This window comes from Peromyscus eremicus, chromosome 12 (genome assembly GCF_949786415.1).
Source record: "Peromyscus eremicus chromosome 12, PerEre_H2_v1, whole genome shotgun sequence".
NCBI classification, from domain to species: Eukaryota; Metazoa; Chordata; class Mammalia; order Rodentia; family Cricetidae; genus Peromyscus; species Peromyscus eremicus.
In genome coordinates this window covers 39,092,206-39,107,927 of record NC_081428.1, presented here as the reverse complement: position 1 = coordinate 39,107,927, position 15,722 = coordinate 39,092,206, and the positions used below count along the sequence as shown (strand labels likewise).

Sequence of the window (15,722 nt, the reverse complement as noted above, 5' to 3'; positions counted from 1 at the left end):
ACATAAGGGTAAACTAACAATGAAAATCAAAATGTGTTATAATGATGTTTTTAAGTGATAGAAGTTAAATCTCTCCCTATCAACATGTGAATATGATTCTTAAAAAACAGATCCAAATAATTTATTAAGTTTTTATAGGCTTTCAAGGACGTGTGCATATGCACATAAGTACCATAAAATATTGTTGTTTTACATTTGTATTTATTTACTCTGTGTGTGTGTGTGTGTGTGTGTGTGTGTGTGTGTGTGTGTGTGTGTGTTTGCGCGCGCGTGCGCACACACCACTGCACAAGTATGAAAGTCAGAGGAAATGTTAGGAATTTGTTTATTTCAACCATGTCAGTTTTGAATATCAAACTCAGGTCATGAGGTTTGGTGGCAAGATCCTTTACTCACCAAGTTATCTTGCCAGCCCCATAAAATGTATGAAAAATAAATATTTGAGAACTTCATTTTTCATCTGTTGCCTTTGAATATCTGAGGACACCTGCATGAATGAATACTGCATAATCAGCTGACCATATGTTAACAATGCACAGCACAATGTTGTTTACCCACCACTTTTTTCATTATTAAATTTTGTAATAGGTAGATTATCATTCTAACTATTCCATAATATATCCACAAATTAAATTACAAATTTCATATTTGTATTTGGTTCTTCAAGATAAAACAGGACTTAAACTTTAGAACAAATCATTACTATTTTATAAGCCAGTAAAGCAAATAAAGTTCTGTGTTCATAGGTAATAATGACCCTAAATTAATTTCGTACTTAGAGATCTTATAACCATCAAAATTATGAGTATTATTAGTTCTGTAGAAGTAAGGTAAAGTGAAAAACAAGCTACAGTTAGCTTCTTCGGTGCCAAATTGATAAAGGTCCCAGGGAAGTTGAAGAAACTTTGGGACAGCACAGCTGTCATGTCATTTTGACATTTCACATTTGGTTCTCACGCTCAGCCTGCCGGACAGGTGTTTTATTTCCAGCTAACGATAAGGAGCAAAGCAAAGTCTGACCCAAAGAACTAGGGTTTCGAAAGCCTGTGGTCTGGGCATAGTGATCATGTCTGGCCCTTGGAGTCCGTTGCAACTCTCAGCCCTAGAACTTAATGTGACCCCAGGCAAGCAAGCGTATCCAGAAAGAAAAAAAAAAAAAAAAAAACTTCTTTGTCCTGATGATTTGCCAAATGTTGTGATTTCTCAGATTTCATTTTCCAAAATCAAGGAATTTTCATTGGATTTCTACCTCATCTATTTCTAAAGCTTAGATTCACTTTTCTGTCTGACTCTGTATTGCTACTCCCTTGGGTTGGTTGGTTTGTTTGTATCACAGTTGAAGCTTATGCCCCATCAGGACTGACGTGTTAGCATAACTAAGAAACAAGGAACCCTAATGACTCATGATCTGAGTTCTGTCTTTCAGTTCCTAAGGGGTCCCAGCGTACTACTTCAAAACCAAAAACGCCACCAAGTCCTCAAGGGGCAGACACTACATCTGGTAAATATCTTCGTTTGTGTTTAAGCTAAATGCACCCTGCTGTCCCACGCAGAGGCACTGCACCAGCTGGGCCACATGAGACTAATTCAATTGTATGATTCTATCGTGCAGTCTGGTGGGTTTTTATTTTTATAGGGGTCTCAAGAATTCTAGTTGCACGTGCAGTAAAACTATGATTACAATGAAAAGGTAGAGAATTATGCCAAGAACAGAATGTTTTTCCTAGAACCAATGTCTGTTGTTTGTTTTGCTGTTGGTGGGTTTTGTCAGGGTTGCTGGGACATTTGAATAATTTTATAGGGGGAGGGGAAGGAACTCATGGAAAGAGAAATATGAACTAATGATGAAAATATAGGATACAATGGTTGAGGATATCTCAGCAGTAGAGCATTTGTCTGACATGCCCATGGCCCTAGGTTCAGTCCCCAGTACTGAAAAGAAAGTTACATACTTTTGACTGGATATGATACAGTCGCAGCACTTGGGAGCTGGAGCCAAAGGATCAGGAATTCAAAGTCAGCCTCAACTACTTGGCAAGTTGAGACCAGCCAGGACTACATGGAACCCTGTGTCAAAATACACCAAAACAACCTAGGATAGGCGTAAATAACAGATGCTAACATGCCTTTAAAGAGATGGATGTGGGTAGCCCAGTAGCACAGGGAAGTGTCCTCCAAAGGGGTGAGAGTCCTGGCCCCTCTCATGCTAGATGTGAAGCCATGATGCTAGAACACAGAAATAGGGAGTCTTGAGGTGAAAAGCCCACAGTGTCTGCATGTTTTACGTTTCTAAGAGGGGTGATCTGGTTGCAGCCTGTGGGCAGGGTAAACCCTCTTACAAACCATACTCCGTCAGCTTTCTCGGACAGTAGTGTTTTGATTTTCTCACTGAATTCTAGTGAAGTATTCATGCGCATGCATTTTACATTTGTCCCCACTTGACATTACCTCCTCAGAAGTGCATTTTGGTGGTTAAATTTTCTTTAAGGAGATCCAATTTATCTAAAAAGATGGTTAACATAATTGACTAGACAGTTGATATTAAAGATAAATTGGTTAATGTAACTATATATAGAAATGATATACTAATAGAAACACAAGGAAATCAAAGCTGCCATCTCAAACAACTTATGGTCATCATTTATGTTGATGAGATGCCCTCAGCATGCAGGACAGGTTTTAGGGATTCTAATCTGATTTGATTTAATGTAGTGATGAAAGGCAGAAAGAGGGAGATGTTGACTTGGTCAGACTTGCAGTGGATCAGGTAGGAACATGATTGATGGGCCTTTCCTGGGAGTCGTTCAGCTGTTTTCCGTTCCACTGATTTCACCTGCATTAGCAAGTTTGCTCTGCAGTTTATTAAATCACTGCTTCACGCGGAAAAGGAAAGTGCCAACCTTAGCAGCTGGAATCCACATCAGCCTCTTCGAAAGGCTTTAGTGAGCTGAGGCAGCAGCGGCTAATGTGTTTACAGTATGGTGGGTTTGTTAGGAGCACATCTTTCCTGACTTCCTTAATCCCAGCTCTCCTGTGTCCGGCCTAGTACTGTAATTAATAGGTATTTATTGCAGTCTTAGCATCTTCATGGCCTTTGCAGAGCTAAATCAAAGCGCCTCATCCCTTCAGCCTCCAAGGAAACGTTGAGTTTGATTTAAAGTTGGAAATGTATTCCCCCAAAACACCAAGTGGAGAAGGGGAAAAGTTTGATGTTGTGGTGGATTTTCTTTAACTTTATGAACTACTGATTCTTTCCTATAGTATATAAATAAATAAAAGCATTAGACTTTCAGGTCGCCCTGGATTTTTTTTTTCCTTTAAACTTATGAAAGTTCTGATCAGGCTAGCCTGGAACTCATAGAGGTCTTGTTACCTCTGCTCCCAGGTACTGAGTGCCACCATGCTTAGTTTGAGTAAAGTCTTTTTTAATTTTTCAGTGTACCAAATTCTATAACTGTAATAGAGTCAGTACTAGCCTGGAGGAAGAACAGATGTGGCCTGTTAGCTGAACTATCCCTTTCTCCCCAATCAAAACAGGATGCCCATTCTAGACAACCTAGTATAAATTGTGCTTAGCTGTCTCAAGGTGTGAAGGTTTCTTCATCATCATCCTGCCTAAATCCTAATTTTTAAAGCTTCCAATAAGATACAAGACAAATCACATTGCCTTCCCCAGAGACATTGATGTTTTGTAAATCCTCGGTGTGGGAAGACGCTTTGCTTTAAGAGAGTAGGCCTAGGCAGGGCCTCCTTTTAGGGAACTGAGTTCAAGAAGTACCCTGCCCTTGGGTAAAGTTTTGGATTAGAGATCTGAGATGAGCAATAGGAGGACATCATTCTGGCATTTCCCCTAATAAGACAGTCAGTGGCCAGCCAATATGCTCCATATTGGAGAATATGAACAGAACACAAACATTCACACTCTGCTGTGTGTCACAGACTGATGTGAGCTGGTCTACTATTTAGCTGAACTGATCGATATTCTCATATGTCAGGTGTGCATAATACCCAGTACACAAGAAGCCATGCCGCTAGGGAAGGCAGAAGTTGGCAGTAGTGTGTGTGTGTGTGTGTGTGTGTGTGTGTCCAGCAACTGACCGTCGTCATGAATGTCACATGCAACTTGTCTAATGGCTAGCCATTAGTTCCATTGGCTCTTGCTTTCCACAACAATGTCGGAGTGTCACTTGCAATGAAATGTCGTCCCTTTCGTAGGCACTTGAGAGTTTTGTCTTTTGTTGCAGTGAGTCCGCGAACCGTTTATTCATTCACCTAAGATAACGTATTTTTCTATCACTATCTGAATTTTAGTGAGTGTCAAATGGCAGCTACCACGTGTGCTCAAAAACTTTCTCTTTGAAAGTTAAAAACAACCTAAGGGGAACCTACCTCCCTGTGTCTAGATTATCCACTTTTCTTCTGCTTTTCTTTCTTTTTCCTTTTTCTTATTTTTTTGAAGGATGCTTCAACATGAGCCATGACCAACTTTATATCTGTCCACTGTGACCAGCCCTTCCTCCAGAAAGTCATAGTTTCCATTTTGAAAAAATGGTCATTCCTTCTAAAGCTTGCCTCTTTAGCCTTTTGCATCCTTCATGTTTTGCAGATTTTTACATAAGACGATTATGTTCACTCCAATACTATGCAGTGTTTTATTATTTTTTTCTTTCAGTTCCAAAGGATGAACAACTTTCCCATGAAACAGACCCTGAGGTCTCTCACACTGAAACTGGTAAAAACCTTTATTTTCCTACTTATAAAGTATATTTATATTTCCAAAATCCTAATGTTTATAAATATATATATATTTATATATGTATATATGCCATGATAAAGAAAGTATGGTTATGAAATATATGTTTTCTTGGAGGAAGTTTGATCATATAATCCTGTTTAAAGGTTTTCCCTGGTTAAATAGAGGAAAACTTACATCATAGTTTTATTTGCTTTGGAAATGTTTTCACTGAAGAAGAGATCATGCTGAAATTACACAACTTAATTATTAGCTGAGATAATTTTTATAGTCTTTTATGGGTTTATGGCTTTTAAGCAAAAAACAAATAGTTGCCTGCTCATTCATGTTTTCCTCCAAATGATGGTTGGTGAATGAGATAAAGATTCAGTTAACTAAGTTCCTTGAATAGAATCCAGTAGAGCTTTCTCATATTTATTATGGTTCTTAGAGGATATCCAAGTTTTAAAATAACTGTATCTAGAAAAGAAATAATTTGACTTTGTTGTAGTAATTTTCATAAATGTATCTTTGGTTTGCTCTTGGCACAGTTCTGTCTCCTGTCACCTTTAGAGCTGAGCCACTGAAGACAACAATAGGTAATGCTTTTTTCACATTAACCAACCAGCTTGCTTGCTCCGTTACCATTAAGATCGCAGGCCTTTCTCGAATGATCATTCACCCCTTCCGAGTTCGTTTCACGACGGCTTTCTCACTGTGACCACTGTTTCCAATAAAGAAAAGCATGGTTTCGGTGTTGAACGGTTTTGCTCTGGAGAGAGCCCAGAAAGGCTCATTACGGAGCTTGCCCTTATCTACCTCATTTATCTCCATGATTCCACTTTCCCTGTTCCCTGTCTAGTTGATGGTCCTGTTAGTTTAATGGTTCTCAGCTGAGATGCTATAACACAGTACCATATGTCAGAGCTTGAAAGATGATGCAAGAAGCTAATAATTTGGTCAAAATAAGAAAGCTACTATTGATTTACTTGTCCAACTAAACCAGAGCAGATTCAGAACATTCATCCCAACAGTTCTGTAACCTCTCTGCTTTGGGGTGGAGGGTAGAGAGACAGAGCTACAACCCGAAGATCAGGAAGGTGTCATAACCACACTCCATCTTGGCCAGGTCTCCTATGCAGTGGGCCAAACACAGAATATTATTTATTGTGCCTCCTGGTAGAAAACAATTAACCATTATGCTAACATTCCATTGTCTTTCTCCTGAGAGTCCTATATACGTTAACTTTCTTCTTCACCACGCATGAGATGTTTTCCTTTTTATATTTCAAATGAAGGTGTCTCTTGCATAGCATTCTGGCTTATTGCTGGCTTTGACTTAAAAGTTTACCAACTTAGTACTTTTCTTTTGCAGCACCTTTAGAGACACGGAACATTCCTTTCATACCTGTGATTTCACCACGACCTAGTCAAGAAGAACTACAAACCACCCTGGGTAACTTGTGTTATTTTACTCCACCAGGGACTTATCCTTTAAGGACTGCCCTTAAAGTAACATGCTCACTTTATTCAACTTCTACATTGCATGGTTTTCCATATAAATAAGAATGGCTACACGCATTTTGGCAGTCAAGTTTCAAGTATAGTCAGCTCTCCTGAATCAAAACTACCTTTTGAAAAAGTGTAATGAAAGTGATCAGGTGTTTTTCTTGCCATTGTCCCTCAAGTGGTATAACACAGCACAGCAGCGATTTCCATCTGCTTATACTACAAGTGATCTAGAGAGGATTTAAGATACAATAGGCTACCTGCAGAGCACATAGGCTGCCTGCAGAAAGACGATGGATGAGACAAGAAAGCGGTTGGTATGATCTGGACCTCTCTTTGAGGATTTTAATGTAAATATGGCCACAGTTGTGGAAATACATTTGCTGAGTAATGACAGAAAATGATAGGAAAGTTCTCCAGCTCCTGTTTGTCCTCTCCTTCCTGCATGCCGAAGAGTCCTTTCATTCAGTACTCTTATTTTCCTCTCTTTATGCCCTTTAAGTAAATCCATCGTGTGTGTGTGTGTGTGTTGAAGTAGCTGACTATATTTTTACATAAAGTCCATCTGAAAGAAAAAAATTTAAATGGAATGAGCAAATATACCCCAGTGATTACCAATATATATCTTCTGGCCTATGACTGCACAGTTATGAAATGGTCAAGTTTAAAGTACTTTACACAAGTTACCGCTGGATATACTAATCACCTAATTTCTACTTCCCTTATTTTTGAAAAATGTTTCTTGGTTTATTGATGAATGAGCCATCATCTGCGAGCTAGCACAAATCTCTTTCCCAAAAATTGAACCAAGAGAATAAACTGGGGCAGAGGAAAAAGAGGGCAACGTTACTGCCATCAGCTATTCCCTTGATCTTTAAAGTGGCAGAGTAAACAATATTCTTTGCCATTATGATGTAATATGTTCAGGATAAAAGACAAATATGTCTGAATGTCAGTAAACATAATTCTCATTTTGACACTAGAAACTAAAACAATATTTCTTCTTCTATGATTGAAATCAGCATCTTTTCATGTGATCTGATTTTTTTTGTACATATAACCTGTGGAGTTTGTGGAGCAGGGAAGAGATAAAAAGACAAACACATAGGCATTTAAGGTATTTTCAAACTTTGGCTACACCCAAGGATAGCAACCTCATCAAACAGCTATCTTGGGCTTTTAGCTCTGTGGTAGGACACTTGCCTAGCTAGCGTTCATGATGCCCTGGGTTCAATCCCTAGTGTAGTAAAACCCAAAATCAAAGCAAATTAACCCTGCCCCAAAGCTGCCTTGTCAGTCCAATGATAATCACTAAAGTAATAGGACAACCAAGATAGCAAGTCATTAAAATATGTATTAGCTTTAAGTTACTACAAAAAAGGTAGAGAATAGCTTGAGTTGTTATTTATTTATTTATTTATTTTACTTTGCTCTTTGTTATGTTCATGGTGATGGTTCTTAAAAACGAGACATCCTACTATGTTTTTCCCTAGAAGAAACAGACCGGTCTACCCAGGAGCTCTTCACAACTAAGATTCCACGAACAACCACCGAATGGGCAAAGACAACTCAGGGTAATGCTGTTTCTCCACCCTTGGAGAGAAATTTTTCCTTATTTTCCTTGAATTTTGCTTTCAGACGGCATTTGCTCACCACAGTGACTACTTGGCTGTCTTCACGTTCAAGAGGAAGGACCTCAGGCAAACTGAGTACCACTTGTACACATAGTCGACTTCTTTGGTCTGGGCTTCGAATGTCTTGTTGGCTGCAGGATGCTGATAACTAATCTTAAAAGCCCCTAGGTTTTTTTCCCCTTGCTGAACCTTCACAAACCTGACTCTCATCTCTGGTAAATAAGGAAGACCATCTCCATCTTCCTACTTGTCCCTTCCTCTCCCCTCTCCTGTCTTCCCCTTCTCTCATCTCCCAAACTGGAATAAAACCCATTGATCTTAGGAGCTGAGAAAAGCTATTAATGAGAAAAGCCATTTAAGTATTGAGAGGGGTTAGACATTTAGGAACGTGTTCCCTATAATGCCCTGTCTCTGGAAAAAGGAACTCACCTGCAGGCTTAATTTTTATAGTCGCTTCTGTTACAGCTTCTCACCTACTTGAGCTATAAGCATTTGCTGGTTTTCTGATGCTGTAGTGTTACTGTTGCTGCTGTTTGGATGATCCTTTTTGCTCATTTGTATTAAATGGTAGAAAGCCAAATCAAATAAAACAAAACAAAAGCAAACTTTAAAGGAACCAGAAGACAGGTAACTATTCTGTCCATTATCAATGCTAACTTGAGGGAGAACATGGATGGATGAAGTCTGAAATCAACAAGAGCCTCGTGTGGTGACACATGCTCATAATCCGAGCCTTTGAGAGTAAGGACAGAGGATGGGGAGTTTAAGTCTAGCCTGGGAAAATTTTTAAAAAGCAAAATTCGAAGGAAGGAAGGGTGTAAGGGTAATAAGTAACAGCAAGAAAAATGATAGCTTCAAAATAAATGTAATTTTAAGGCAGGTCCTTTGTCATCAGAGTGAGAGTCTGAGCAAACATGAGTAGGGTGGGTGTGGTACCACACTTAGAGCCTCTAACTCTAGACCTTGTTTATTTGGAACTTTTTGATTTTAAAATTTCTAATTCAATTATAAAATTTGAATTGATTCGCTTCTTATTTGTGTAGAGATACACAGAGAAATAAGAAGCAACAGAGCAGCTTTCTCACGCCCCCTTCACCAGCTTCATCCATTCAAACACTCGGTCAGCTGTGGTCAGCTGTGTGCAGTCACAACCCTCCCTGGCTTTTGTATCTTATTTTCTCTCTTTTTGCAAATCACTTTGCTGTCTTAAATGACGGCATCATTCTAGTGCTCAAACAGTGCAGCTCTTCAACAACAAAAAAAATATTTATAACGAGGACAGATAAAGATGTTCTTTCAGCTCTGCTTTTGCTTTTCCAAGTGAGAAAAAAGTTTTCAACTTTCAGAGGCTTCATGGATTCCAGATTAAGGGTCAAAACGATAGATCTGATAGGTTTGAGCTTTCTTTATTTTTTTATAGAAATGCCAACATTGGGTTAAAGATTTTTTAAATTCCTTCTGAAACAATTTACTAGATAGGAATTTTATGGTTATACTGAGTTTCACAAAGGATCTTATATCATGATCTGAATTGTCTTAGTACAATTGTATAATGTAGTATAATTTTTTTCTTGTGTCCAGAGAATTCTTAGTTTGAGGCTCTGCTCTGCTATCCTAGGATTTATGTTCTCCTGGTTTTGTCCCAAATCTTTTGTTTAGGCTCAGCAGGGATGCAGTTGTATGAGATATCAAATAATAACCAGGAAGGAACCATCTTCAGAAGATCTTCAGAAGAGGAGGAGCACCCACAAACTGGTGCCTTCCAATAACACTGATTAGAAGCCGAGGGGGGGGGGCAGCTTAGATGAAGACAAGCTGGGTATTACAGGGCCCTCCTCTTAAGCTGTCCTGAGCTCTGAGGTACTTCAGGTCCATCTGGGACACTGGGTTTGTTTAATGCCAGTCGTCATATATAGTACATACCAACTGAGGGACTAGAGGCAGAGATGAAACAATTCCTCCTGATGTTGTGCTCTAACTGTATGTGTACCATTGATGCATGAGACTGTGGGATCTCAACCCCTCAGCAGTGGTACCCCTAGGACCACAATAGAACCCCACTACTAGACTCTCCCACCTATTTTTTCTGTGGCAGCCTTGCCCCCACGTCTACTGAGACAATTCCCACGCAAAGCACTGTCACTTACGCTCATTTCTCTCTGCCATCTACTTTTGCTTCTCCAAGTATTTTTTTTTGTACGAACACGGGCATAATAAGAGGGCATTTGTGGCCATGCCGTGGCATGTGTATGGCAGTCAGAGGACACCTTAATGGAGTTGGTCGTCTCCTTCCATCACGTGGATTCTGGAGATCATTTTGAGCTTGTCGGGCTTGGCAGCAAGCATTTTTCCCCACTGAATCATCTCTAAGTGCCCAGTGTTTTAGGACATGGTAGTAATGTACTTACCCAAAGGCACTTCAGGGAGTCCTACTTGTTTGACTTTCAACACATGATTGCTTCTCCATCTGGACCTGAGCAGGGCACAGTGCTTCCATTGCCACTGTCTATTTATTTTGGATGTTGTTTTTATATTCTTTATTTGTAATATTTTAGAAGGTCCTTTTTTAAATAGATATGAAGTGTCTTCGCAGTTTTGTATTATTGACCACCTCAAACCAAAACAAAGCATGTGGCAGTGATGTTTACATGGTTACATTGTCACCAAGCTCCTGTGTCTTTCTCTTTGGGGTGTAAAGTTAGAGCAGGTTTCCCAAGGCCACATGCTGTTGGGTGAGGGCTGTCTGAGTGCCTCACAGCCTAAAGTGAAATTTTACTCCAGCTCTTGAAGTTCTTCCTAGGAAAACGGGAACAAAAGCTCCTGTGCCCCAGTGTTAAAGCTGACACAACTGCTGGGTATTTCTGAGCCCTGCTCTCATCTCCTTCCCATGCAAAGTTAGAAGATCCCTGTGTTTTCTACAGTGAGGAAAATATGAACCATGATCCCATCACTTCTCTTCAGCAAAAGCGATCAAATGTTCAGAGGGATCTAGAGAAGAAGCAGAAATGGGCTAAAATGACTGGCACTTACACCATTCTCAAAGAGAATCAAAGGGAACCATTTGCAAATCATCATGAGACTTTTTTGGCTCTGTGGACATTAATGCTTTATAACAACAGCTCTTCTGTTCACTATGGTTAGTACCCGTGGGATGGCCCCAGACAGGCCCCTGGAGGATGTCAGTCTGCCTCTGTTGTTGGCCTGCTGTATGGCAAAATCCTGCTCATCAAAGCCTTCACATTGGAAGCGTCTAAGTGAGAGCTACACTGTAAGCTATTTCACAGGTGTTATTTTTTTTAAATCTGCCAAGCAAGACATTGCTGATTTATGGTTAATAAATATCCACTCAAGATGTGAGCAAAACTATTAAATGATGTAACATTTGTATAGTTTACAAGAAAAAAAAATCTGGCTGTAGGTAAAGCATTACCAAGAGACTTGGTGGCAGGAATCCATGTGCGCTATGCGGTGTACAAAGAGCAGCAGTTGGTAGACTCCAGGAGGAGCACATACTTCAATACCTTAGGAAGCAAAAATAGTTCTGTATTGTTTCCTAAAATTTTAAGCAATGCTTGTTCATGTATCAGCTCAGCAAAGCTTCATTACTACTCCTCCATGGGCAGGCCCCATATAACAAGAGGTAGCATGCTGGTTTTAGCGTTCCTTGCTCACTTTTCTTTGACAGGTTAAGTATCTGGTGTCATTTTCTTTCACTCTTCTGTATAGCAATCACAGACAGTGAAGATTTATTAATTTCAGAGTTTATAAGCAAAGACAATTTGATAGAGACCACATGTTACTATTATTTTTCTTAGCGATCTAATTTTTTCCTTTTTCTTTTTTTTAACCCTTGAGATTGCTTTCTTTGAAAAATAATGTTCCAATGTACAGTAGTTTCTTATTGAGAAGGATGGGTGGCTGGGTAGATGGCTGGATGGATAGATGGATAGATGGCTAGCTGCTGGCTGGTTAGATGGAAGGATGGATAGATGGCAGTGGATGACTGGCTGGGTAGATGGAAGGATGATAGATGGCTGACTATGTAGGTGGATGGCTGGGTAGATGGCTGGCTGGGTAGATGGAAGGATGGATAGATGGCTGACTATGTAGGTGGATGGCTGGGTAGATGAATGGCTAGATTATTTATGTATCATGTTAAGTAACCATCTGATAAAATTAATACAAACATGGACTAATTGATTCTTAATATTACAAATGACCTACCTCATCCTGTGTGTATCTTTGCTTTTCAGCCACAAGTATTTTCACTTGTTTTATGTCCCTTTTGCATGAAGTAGGTAATGAATAACTTGGCGATTTCAGGACCTTCTTTCTACCTCTATGTGAAGTGTATGGGTTATTGGTCCCTAGGGTAACAAAGGTCAAGTGGCTGGTCTTTGGAGACTAGTTATTGAGTATAAAGTATGTCTTCTATTTCAGCACCACACAGATTGCACACGACTCCTGTGAGGCCCAGAATACCAGACAGACCACATGCCAGGCCTGGTAAGGGAGCTTTGCTTTCTCTAATGACCTACACGGGCTGGGGAAGCTACAGAGAAGTGCCAAAATGGCCAGAATAGCCCAAGATTGGAGGGTTGGGAGAGGACAGATCCAGAACAATGTACCCTTAAGTTGAAATCAAGGGAACACAAAATTTCTGATCCTTTTGGATAATAGAAGAGCTAATTCATTGAAGTGTTGAGACTTAAAGGTTTTATGGATGTTTAGAATCAGAGACCTCTGTGGAACTTAACAAATATAAAAATATTTTAATGAGTTTTATTCGTAAGTCTCACACACTCTAAATTTTTTATGACAATTTCAACTTTTTTTTTCTTGCCTCAGGAAAATAAATGGACTTGTCCTAGCAAGAGAGTGCTTTTGGTGTCAAAGAGAATTGTTTTACTTGATACCTGCTGTCATCAAAAGAAATATTTCTCATTTCAAAAGAATAAAAGACATAGTTTATTCTGGAGCCAAAATTATGAGTGACCATGACCTGGGAATATATAATCTGGTCTTCCCAAGCAATGTTCCAATGAGGAAGACATTTTTAAAACCAACCGGTAGAAACGTCTGAGAGGCAGAGTACGGAAAGATGGAGAATCTCTCTTACAAGCCTCAGATGCTACCCAATAACAACATTCTTAGCTTTTGGTTTGGTAGAAGCTAGAGGTCTTCTTAGCTAATACATTCCTATGGGTTTACCTGTTAGTTACAGGATGCCCACGAGGTGGACAAGGAATAACTACTTGGGGGGCTAATGGTAGTGCAAAACTAATTATAATTAAGCTCTGGACTTGCAACATTCCAACCTTTCCACATCACTGCAGTTCTCATCCATCAGTCGTTGCTGACACAGGTTCCTTCATGGAAGTTTTATATACACTTCAAAGGATAAAGCTATTTATAAACAACAAAAAGTATAGTTCAGCAAAGAATCATAACTCTGCCCACTTTGGGATTTAAAGAATGACTAATTGTTCAATGTCAGTTGTTCTTATGTTAAAGCACAAGCATTTTAGCACCAGCTAAAGCCTTTCTGGTGTTTTCCTGTCCTTTTCTGTTGTGATTCTAAGTATTCTTAAGGTACTAAATGAGGAAAGTCACTCACAAAGGTATGGTCTATGTGAATGTATCTCCAGGTAGGTGAGAGGAAAGAGACAATGTTTTTATACTCTTTGAATATTATATATGTAATATCCAATTATATATAACATATAAAATATATATGTATGTATGCATATGTACACTATATAAAAATATAGGCATATAATATATAAATATATGTTACTTACACACACACACACACACACACACACACACACACACGCAGTGTTGAGTGTAGTCATCTAAGGGTTCAGGAATGGTTTCTTTTTCAACACTATCTTGAAGAATAAAAGGCAGGAAAGCAAGGTCTCATCACTCAGCCAGATCTTGTTCAGAGCAGAAACACAAAGGCAATCAAGGACACAGAGGCAGAGTCCCCAGACGGGAAAATAACCCAGAGTTGGAATCTGAGGAGGGGCTTGTGTGGGAATGGAATGAATTCCCTTCTTCCTGGGAACTGGCTGGTTTGTGCTATTCCAGGATGTTGGATAATCTGAACAAAGAAAGGAAAGTAGACTGTTTCTTTCCACATTAGTGCTCCCCAATAGTCCCTTGGTGGGAGTAGTTAAACTCCCACCAACTGTTTCTCTTGGGGAGGGAAAACAGAAAGTTAGCTACCTTAAATGTCTATGAGAAAAATATATTAATCTACCTAGAGCTTTTGTTCAATGCCTGCCTGGTGGGGATCTGTTTGACTCCTAGTCCTTTATATAGAGAGCCAACATTTGGGCTATAATCTCTATCCCTTAAAGGTAACTAGGTAGAAAAATCTATACAAGAGAAGGTATTTTCATGTGTCTTTGTGTTACAAAGAAAGTGCTTAATATGTGACTGATTAAACATTTCTGTAAAATAGTTATGTTTGACAATGGCTGAGTGCTTACAATGTCTCACACTATGAGGTATCTTTAAGGAACCTGAGGTGCTGAAGGATATAAAGACAGGCAATCTGACTCAAGAGCTTATGCATGTAAGCACATTCAGTGTTTGGTTTTCTAGAGAACAGTAAAGAGGTTTACATCACGGTATCATGGCTCAGTGTTCAACAGTGGATGTGTACAAAGAGTATTGTCATTAAACAGTATTTAGAGACTTCTACCAACAGACCACCATTTATGACGTATGCATGGGTCTTGACATTAAATACATTTTAAGTTTCAATTCTTCATTCAACATAACGTAATCCTGATATTCCTTCAGTTCTATTTTGAAATGTATCTAATGGTATACACAGGAAGCAGGGTAAAATATCTCCCACTCAGAATTAGAAATTCCCTTGCTACTTACTTTTTTCAGGAACAAGTATTGGAGCTTAGTGACCACCTCAGTACAGATGCAGATTTTCATTCTCACCCATGAAACTGTATGACTTTCATAAGAGAATGTAGTTTCTCTATTCTGGACCATATTTGCATGCGTGTGTGAGTTGTCTTTACTTTATTGCCTAGTTAAATGATTTTCAGTTCTCTGAGAAGTTTTGTTCTCCTTGGCTGCAGACTTTTAATAAAGAAGTGTCTAAACTGTTTAATCCCTACTTTGTTGCAGTTCTGAACAAAACAACCACAAGACCTGGTAAAACCAAACCCAAAGGAAATGGAGTGGGAACAGGTAATAATCACAGATGTTATTTCTCTTTGGTTGCATCCAAATTAAATGCTCTCTGTGGTGGTTTGAAAGAAAGTGGCCCCCAAAGGGAGTGGCACCATGAGGAGGTGTGGCTTTGTTGAGTAGGTGTGGTCTTGTTGGAGGAAGTGTGTCACTGTGTAGGTGGGCTTTGAAGTCTCATATATGCTCAAGCCATGCCCAGTGAGACAGAGCACTTCCTGTTGCCTATGGGATCAAGTTGTAAGAACTCTCAGCTCCTTCTCCAGCACCATCTTTGCCTGCATGCTGCCTTGCTTCCCACCATGATGATTATAACTAAACCTCTGAACTGTGAGCTAGCCACCACAATTAAATGTTTTCCTTTATAAGAGTTGCCGTAGTCATGGTGTCTCTTTACACCAATAGAAACCCTAACTAAGTCACTGTCCATCTCATATAATTTTGTTAAATTCACACATCGATTTCTTTTGTATAAGTTTTGGAAAGTATTTGTAGAATTAAAATTTTTAAAGTTTTAACTCATCTCAAAGTCAACTTCAAATATCCCTAAAGATGTTGGAAAAGAATTTTCCAACTTTTCTAAACTTAGTCTACTAAATTAGCTACCATATATCGTCTTAGTTCTCAAA

General features: G+C 39.2%; 1 protein-coding gene across 2 annotated transcripts in view; it reads left to right on the top strand.

The window, feature by feature from the left end:
• Nucleotides 1-15,722, top strand: part of Abi3bp (ABI family member 3 binding protein) — a 204,124-nt gene that overhangs the window by 156,712 nt on the left and 31,690 nt on the right. Inside the window, exons 20-26 of one of the 2 annotated variants that reach the window (XM_059277442.1) lie at nucleotides 1,427-1,501; nucleotides 4,673-4,732; nucleotides 5,284-5,331; nucleotides 6,108-6,188; nucleotides 7,735-7,815; nucleotides 12,316-12,381; nucleotides 15,034-15,096. In XM_059277442.1, the coding sequence (XP_059133425.1) occupies nucleotides 1,427-1,501; nucleotides 4,673-4,732; nucleotides 5,284-5,331; nucleotides 6,108-6,188; nucleotides 7,735-7,815; nucleotides 12,316-12,381; nucleotides 15,034-15,096 (474 nt within the window). The remainder of the gene's footprint in view (nucleotides 1-1,426; nucleotides 1,502-4,672; nucleotides 4,733-5,283; nucleotides 5,332-6,107; nucleotides 6,189-7,734; nucleotides 7,816-12,315; nucleotides 12,382-15,033; nucleotides 15,097-15,722) is intronic. The other variant, XM_059277441.1, reaches the window with a different exon arrangement.